Genomic DNA, 8,300 nt, shown 5'->3' with positions numbered 1-8,300 from the left:
CTCCCTCCTTAAATATGCCAGATAACAGTGACAATTATTTCAACAATGATATTATTCAGTAGCGATTGTACATGGTCTGCTTGTGTGTGCTGATTTCTGGGAATGATTATGTAAAATTCTGTGCAAGCGTCTTCTCTAATAGCTTAGTTAACAGTTGTTAATGTATCATGTGTACAGGGCATTACGATGCGAGAGTGCAGCTTCCCACTAAAAACTTTTTCTTGGCTTCTAATAATAAATATTAGGATCCAGTTTTTATGCACGGTCGCGCCTTCAACCATTGGATGGGCATGACTGTGTATGATACATGGCCTACACCCCCCATCTAACAGTTGAAGGCACGGCCAATGCTCAAAACCTTGTGTAAATATTAAATTTTGATAGAGATGTGGTAGGAGATCACTTTAAAATTTATTTGCTTGTACAAAGTAATAATTTGTCGATATTTTTGATCGAATTTTTCATTCCTAAATGATCCATGGGAATAAATTACTATTCCCTTCCACGACAATGTAGTGAACATTGCTACTAAAGAAGGATAGATCTTTTATCTCTGTAGCTCATGACCTAGCCCTCTTTGCCAGGCATAATCAACAGCATATTATTGTAATAGATAATGTTTCATCTTTTCGGTTTAATTAAATCTTTTATTACGCAGCAAAAAAAAAAAAAAAAAAAAAAAAAAAACTGACGATGCGATTTGTTTGATTAGTTATATAACATGATATGATCAAATTGGATGAAATGTTTGATGCACGATTTGTTTGATTAGTTATATAACATGATATGATCAAATTGGATGAAATGTTTGATGCATCACACCAACAGAAATAATATATACAGTTTGACTTAAGAGGAGATTATAAGAAAACTCCTTAAAGACTGTTAAGAGTTTATCATGTCTTGCTTCTTATTTCCTTTGAAAATCTCTAAATCTCTGGATTCAATTTATCTCTTTTGGAACAATGATTCTAAGGAAAGGAAAAAATGTCACTTAATTGGATGGGACAAAATATGCCAACCCATTCATTATGGAGGACTTGGAATACGGAAATCGTTCACTCAAATTGGGCTGGAGACTTCTCACAGAGAACACTTCCATCTGGGCTAGGGTCTTAAAAGCTAAATGTTTTCCTAGAACCTCTATTTTGGACCATAAAACTATATCTAAAAGAGGTTTTTGGACATGGAGCAGTATTGCAGTTGTCTTTCTAGACTTGAAGAAAATGGTATTTTGCTAGCTGGGTAATGGTATGAATACTTTTTGTTGGTATGAACCTTGGATTCCATTTGTCACAGGTACCACCATCCCCTTGGATACTAATCTTAATGTGTGCTTCAATTAAGTCAATGCAAACTGGAATTTTGTTGCTCTTTCATCATGTTTCTCTAGTTTAACAACAGATTATATTCTTAGAATCAACATTTCAGAATCTGAGGATCTATGGAGATGTTCTCTTTCTAATAATGGATCGTTTTCAACCAAACTCGCAGCCAAGTTCATTTCTACAACTAATTATCCCTGCCCCATGATATCTAAATGGTGATTTTTTTTTGAAAAATTTATATTCATCCTAGATTATCTTAGATTTAAATTATTCTTTTGGCGTGTCTTACATGTAGAACTACCTATCGGAGCTTCTATCTCGAAGTGGATGCATGTTGGGTCTAGTGATGAATCAATTTGGCATATCTTCTTATCATGTGATTGGACTAAGCATATCTGAGCATCTGATCCCCTCGGATGGAGAACTGAGCATCTCTCCGGCCCCTCATTTGCATATCTGTGTATTTTCCTCCTCTGCACTAAATCCTTTGATAAACAATCTCTATGTTAATTTTTTTTTTTTTTTTTTCATTTTTATTATTACATATTATTTCATATGGAATGTAAGAAACAAAGTTATTTTAGGCTTGGCTAAGGCTGAGCCTTTGTTGGTTCTAAAGGATGTTCTTAAATGGCTTAATGACATAAGTATTCACCCTCCTTCCAATTCTTTACCTGTTTCGGCATCATCACAATGCACATGTTTCTTCTTTCAATAACTACTAATCTTGAGTTGAAACTCCCTGGTTTAATTTGCACAGGCATATATGAATCAAAACTTAGAATAACAAGTTGGACTTTTTACCCATTTTGCTTGCTGGTCAGGATGTTCTAATAGATGCAGATATATTAACAACATATGTAAAGGAAGCCGAGCTACATGGAATTCTACAAGGGTGGAAGTATGCTACACAGGCAAACATCAAGATTTAGCAAATGTGGTGCTCCAACAAAGAATTTTGTGATCTACTCGATCCCACTAGTTCTGTCCGTCTCCCTTGGAACCTAATTAACAAATATTTTGAACTAGCAGATGGAACTAATAACTTTACTACTGTTACTTTTAAATGGTGTAACAATGAACCTCTCTACTATAACTCTACTCGGATAGGTACTTCTAATATTGTAAATTTATCGTTTTAGTAATATAATCTCTTTTTTTTCTCATTATAAAAAAGAAAAAAAAAAATCTTAGGAATTATTTTGTGGCTTTCACATCTTCCATACTTTCATGAGAGATTTGGTGGGAGTTGATAAAAAGATTTAGATTCCTCTCCTTATGAGCCAGCATTTTAGATTGCAAGTTCTCCTAAGGTTTGTATCAAATGAATAGAAGCTACCACTTGAAACTCAAAGACATGCCTTGCACAAATTCATAATATACCTATATGCAAAAAAATAAGTGGTTTATATCTGTTGCATCACTTCTTCACCCTCAAGTGCTACCTTCTGCATAGTTGAGTGGGCACTCACACCATTACAAGTACCTGCAAGGGCCTTCCTACCAAGATGGCCAATTTTAACGTTTTCTAACAGCATTAATGTATAAGAAGGAAGGGGTTTTACGTCCAGGGGTATCCACACAGATTAAAGAGTCGGACGAACCATTTCAAAATTCAATTAATAGACCACTTGGAACAAAGTCCTTTTGCTTGGATCTCCCAACAAAGATATCACCAGAGCTTTAAAATTCTTTAGAAAATTATTTTATAGGGCCATTGAAATCATCACATTGGTCCAGACTAGTAGTGTATCCAGTTCACGATACAAAGATTTAATTTCTTGACTGCATGCACGCCTGTGGTCTTCAGACGAGTTAAACCAAAAATTTTGCAATTGCAGAACTACACTGCTTACAGATTCTAAAAATTAAAGATATGCAGGATAAAAGAGAGAGGCCTAGAAGAAACGGGGAAACAAAAAAATAAGAGTCAAAAGGCAAAGTCAGTCAGTCAGTCAGTCCGAGAGAAATATGGTGACTCATAACTTTGCAGAGAACCAAACATCATAGCCAAGAAGTCTTAAAAAAAAAAAATCTGGCAGCCCATAGCATTCCATGTAAATACCCCGTAAATGTCCTTCCAATCTCTTTCTTCTTGTTAACACCTGGTTCTGGAAACAAATGGGCTTATATAGTATTTATCTAACTCAATGGATGTTCTTTAACACCGATCAGAGAACCAAAAGAAAAACAATATTTGGCACGAGTACCTTCAACATCTAGCCTCTGGAGTGAAGAACTAAAAATTATCCAAAGGTTGTCTGATTAATAAGCCATGTGAAAACAACCAGGTCCTTTACCATTCTTACAAATTGCAAAATAGATATAACCCCATAATCTACAATATACCATCCCAGGGGAAGTCTCAGTGTGCATTGTCAGAGATCCCACCAGAAACCATACCCTCATCCATAGGTTTAGGGCCTCCACACGATCTTGAGACTGATTCAAACAGTTTCTCTATCTCCGGTGCACACCTTGTGAATGATCGATTCCAAAAATTATATCTAGGATTCTGCAGATATGAAAGCAAACCACTTTACACACGACCATATAATCAATGGGCAGGATTTTTCTTTTTATTAAAAAAGAAAAAGAAAGTCATAGATGTCAATGATCAACTCAACCCCCACCCCATTTACCTTAATAAGCTCAATGAAAGTGATCAACAGGCCCCATGGATGAGGTCTATTAACAATCAAGCGTTCCAACAATACCCTTGTTATTTGCTCCTGGATGATTTCCTGCAACAAGGGGCCAAATAAATTATTATCAGCTTGTGCCAGATTCATTCTGTTGGGATAAGGCTGAGTTGTTGGTTGTGCCAGATTCATTCTGGATTTATACAAACTGAATTCAGAATCAAAATTTATATGCACAAGAAAGATTTCAAGGACTGAGACACAAGGGAGAAAATTATTGAAATTTAACATAAAATAAAACAAAAAGAAGAGGAGAACATGCAAACCTGGTTTGCTTCGGCAAACAAGTAGAGGAGGACAAAGGAGAAGTAGTGTGTATGGTTATTTGGATAGCGTAACTGGTTAGCAACTGCATTCAAGAAGAGGTAGCGTCCTTCCGTATCAAGCTCCCCAATCAAAGTCTGGAATATATCCATGGCAGCACCCACCAAGAAAATATCCATGGAGGCACCCTGTGCCATTGGTTGTGCATGCGGAGGTGGAGTCCTTGTCTGTAGTTGCTGAATGGCCTGCAATAAAGTCACCCAAACACGAGCAATCAATGAAAGGTCCTGCCTTTGCCATGTGATCAATCAAGAGCTCTTATCCATCCAAAGGTCAGGATGGCCATATCAACCATCCAAGACACTCAAATCAAGGGGCAACCAGGCCAACTGTGGGTAGGCAGGTTACCTACAAAACCTTCTTTAAATATCAGCATTACATACACAACAACTAACAGTGATTTATTTGGTCTCATTCAAGACGCGAACTGAGAGAAATATATGCAGGACCACACTAGTTAATAGTCTTTCACAACAGGTGCAGTTCACCTTCTGGAGAGTATTATGCCTCATACCTAACTTCGCAGAATAGTACACATGTACAGCACAATAACGGATCCAAATCTTTGAAAACTTGGATTAAAACACAGTTTCCTATGGTACAAATTTACTACGTATACTGTTAAGAAAATGGATAAAGATTTCCTAAAATCCCACTTAGGAAGACTTACCTAAACGACCCTAGGGCCCAACTTTTATGGACAGGTAACCCCCCCTTGCCTTTGTATGTTGAGTTTCGGTCCAATCAGATTTTGCCAAGTGTCAAGATAGAGCTTTGAAAATCCAAAACTAGCAAAGAGTGCACACTAATGGTCATTGATTGGAGTACCATAGGTGTGCATGGAGATACATGAGGATGCATATATTTGATCGAATTATATTCTGAAATTTAAACTGTGGCTAATCCAGACAATGTCCTCTCTATCCAACAGTTAGAAGTGCCACATCATCTCTCCACCTTGCTCATAATGGTACCGTTTAGGAAGCCCTTCCAAAACGAGGCCGTGTAATATATTTGATTTAGAACAAATATATTAATGATTCATATATGTGTAGAATTTTTATCAGTAATTTTACCTCTTAAAAAATTATTATACATCCCCAAATTTCCCAAGTATGCATAGCATCCACATGGAAAAAGTCAAACTGAGAAACAATAACAAGAAAGGATGAAGAAGAAAAAGAAAATTATTCACCAAGGCAGGAAAAGAATTACCTGCATCCCCACATAAAGAACAAGGGAGTTGATCAAGGGCACATTGTATCGGGTCCCAGCCTGGGATGTCTCAGTCTGAGGAAGCAGCAATCTCTGCTTCAGCTCTGCCAAGAAGGAAGACCCTTGTTGCCTTGTCTGCAGAGATTCAAATAGAAACAGAAAATAAGAAAACAAAGGAGACTCAAGGGGAAACAAAAGAGCTATTTATTAAAAATAAAATAAATAAATAAAAAGTGGGCGAGCCTTGACGCAACGGTGAGTTGTACTATTTTCAACCTGTTGGTTGTGGGTACAAACTTGGAAACAGCCTCTCCTGCGAAGCAGGGGTTAAGGTTGTGTACATTTGCCCCTCCCAGACCCTGCAGTAGCGAGAGCCTTGTGCACTGGAACACTTTTTAAAAATAAATAAACACGAGGGAGGAAGAAACTACTCTAGCCATTTCAAAAGTGATCTAGGCACTTCAAAAAATGAATACTAGTAGCAACATATCACGATACCTTGAGATATTCATCAATGTCATTCTTCATTTGCTTTGCCTTGAGAGCAGCATCAACTTCAGACAGAATGTGTGGTGATTGGCTGATCTCTGCTAGCAAATCGATCTACAAATGGTAAAATTACAAAAGAGAGACAGGTAAATTGTTTAGATTGGAATTAGCCTGAGCATTAGGAGAGCTAAAGACTAAAACCAAGATCCAGTAAACACCTTCAAATTGGGTGTGGACGGATCAGGCAACCTCATATTGCGGGGAAATGCACTGAGGATAACATTCCGCATCTGGATGCAGCTGGGAGGTATGACATCACAGAAGCTGAAGTGATAATCGCAGAGGAACTCCGGGAAATCATGAAGCAGCACAAGCAGTACCCTCAAAGTTCCTTTGTACAGAAAGCGAACCTTATGCAAAAAGTAGAAATCATGAGACTCACAACTTCATTATTATAGGTAAAACATTTAAAGTAACACATGAATGAAACAAAGAGCCAAATGATGAGTGTGAAGAGTAACTAACCGGCTCACCCAGTTCCACATTCCTTAAATATGGCTCCAAAAACTTGAACAAATCCACCAGCAACCGTTGAACAAGAGGCCAACCCTTCTGAGGGTTAAGCGTGAGCAATTTAGGCATGTAAGTCCTGTGACTCACCAACTCAAGCCATGCAAAGCTGAAAGCACTCAAGTAACACCACAGAAGTCATTTTAATAAATACCAGACAATCCCACTATAAAACCTAAGCATAACAACTATTGCATGTAAGTCCTGTGACTCACCAACTCAAGCCATGCAAAGCCGAAAGCACTCAAGTAACACCACAGAAGTCATTTTAATAAATACCAGACAATCCCACTATAAAACCTAAGCATAACAACAATGATATGACATAATTTGTCAGAAAAATTATAACCGAATGTATTCTAGAATAGCTTGGAATCCAAGGGGTTTAGACCAGCCGTTGACGATACTGGTATTGGCTGGATCAGGGACCAGCAATACTAACATGGATCGATCATACCCGAGCTTTAACATCTTGATAGGTAATAAATTTATATTTCAAGCAAATACAAACTTCGCAAAAATGTCAACAAAAAAAAAGATGGATGGAAGCATAGTTAACAACATAGTTGTCAAGCTGTCACCTAGGCATAAAGGTGGAATTCTGGCCCAAGGCGACAAGAAGCCTTAAATGAAGCAAGAAAGGAAGCTGTCTTGGTCACCTGGGTATCGCCTTGGACGCCATGTGGCCTGGGCAGGCATCTTAGTGTATAGGTTTTTTTTAATATATTCTATGAAGTAGATGCCGTTTTTAACCCTATCATTGGTTTGTGTACAAGATTATGATGCAGCTCTGCGTGTTTTGAAATAAACAGTAGTTGCATCATATAAAATTCTTGAGGATATAGATTATAGATGGTGTTTGTGTATGCTAATTCACAATAATGTGAATGCCACAATTGCTCAACTGCATCATAAAAAATTGTACGAATATAGATGTTTACCTCTACTAGGGCTGCAACAGGGTCGGGTTGGGCCGGGCTTTATAGAATCCTAGCCCAACCCTAAGTCCCCTTAGCTGGACCCAGACCCGACCCTAACTCAAGGCCTGAAAAATCCAACCCTGACTCGCCCTCAGAGTCGGGCCGGGGTGACCTTGATTGGCCCTGACCATGGGGAGGGGAAAGGAAATGCATGGGCTATAATGGGCCGGGGAGAAATTTATCAATTTTATGTAAAATATCAATATAATAAAATGTATTATATCACTTATTATTTTAATATATAATATATTATATAACAAAATGTGGGTGACGTTTAAAGTTTATAATATAATTATATCAATATATATTTTATAGTATAACTTAAAACAGGGTCGGGCCGGGCTAGACTTAGCCTGAGGCCTCAACCCTGACCTGACCTGACCTGACCTTGACTCAGGGCCAGAAATTTCCAGCCCTGACTCTCCCTCAGGGCCAAATATCTCAGCCCAGACCCTGTTCGGGCTCAGGGCAGGTCAACAGGGCCAAACTTGCACCCCTAATCTCTACTATTGTACAACTGACCATTTTCTGGTGTTATTGGGTATGTCAATTCATAGAGAAAATTGTACGTATATAGATGTTTACCTCTACTATTGTACAACTAACCATTTTCTAGTGTTATTGTGTATGTCAATTCATAGAGAAACAAATAATGAATATGCTTATCTCATATGAGTTTTTCTACACTTCAT

General features: G+C 37.8%; 1 protein-coding gene across 6 annotated transcripts in view; it reads right to left on the bottom strand.

Annotated features, from left to right (window-relative positions):
• Positions 1-3,567: 3,567 nt before the first annotated feature.
• Positions 3,568-8,300, bottom strand: part of LOC122666173 (CCR4-NOT transcription complex subunit 1-like) — a 91,343-nt gene continuing 86,610 nt past the window's right edge. For all 6 annotated transcript variants that reach the window (XM_043862305.1, XM_043862309.1, XM_043862308.1 and 3 more), the window contains exons 45-51: positions 6,584-6,737; positions 6,277-6,468; positions 6,068-6,172; positions 5,570-5,704; positions 4,297-4,539; positions 3,971-4,072; positions 3,568-3,843 (exon numbers count right to left, since the gene is read on the bottom strand). In XM_043862305.1, the coding sequence (XP_043718240.1) occupies positions 3,694-3,843; positions 3,971-4,072; positions 4,297-4,539; positions 5,570-5,704; positions 6,068-6,172; positions 6,277-6,468; positions 6,584-6,737 (1,081 nt within the window). In that variant the 3' untranslated portion in view covers positions 3,568-3,693. The remainder of the gene's footprint in view (positions 3,844-3,970; positions 4,073-4,296; positions 4,540-5,569; positions 5,705-6,067; positions 6,173-6,276; positions 6,469-6,583; positions 6,738-8,300) is intronic.

This window comes from Telopea speciosissima, chromosome 6, assembly GCF_018873765.1.
Source record: "Telopea speciosissima isolate NSW1024214 ecotype Mountain lineage chromosome 6, Tspe_v1, whole genome shotgun sequence".
NCBI lineage: Eukaryota > Viridiplantae > Streptophyta > Magnoliopsida > Proteales > Proteaceae > Telopea > Telopea speciosissima.
This window is presented reverse-complemented; position numbering and strand designations above follow the sequence as displayed.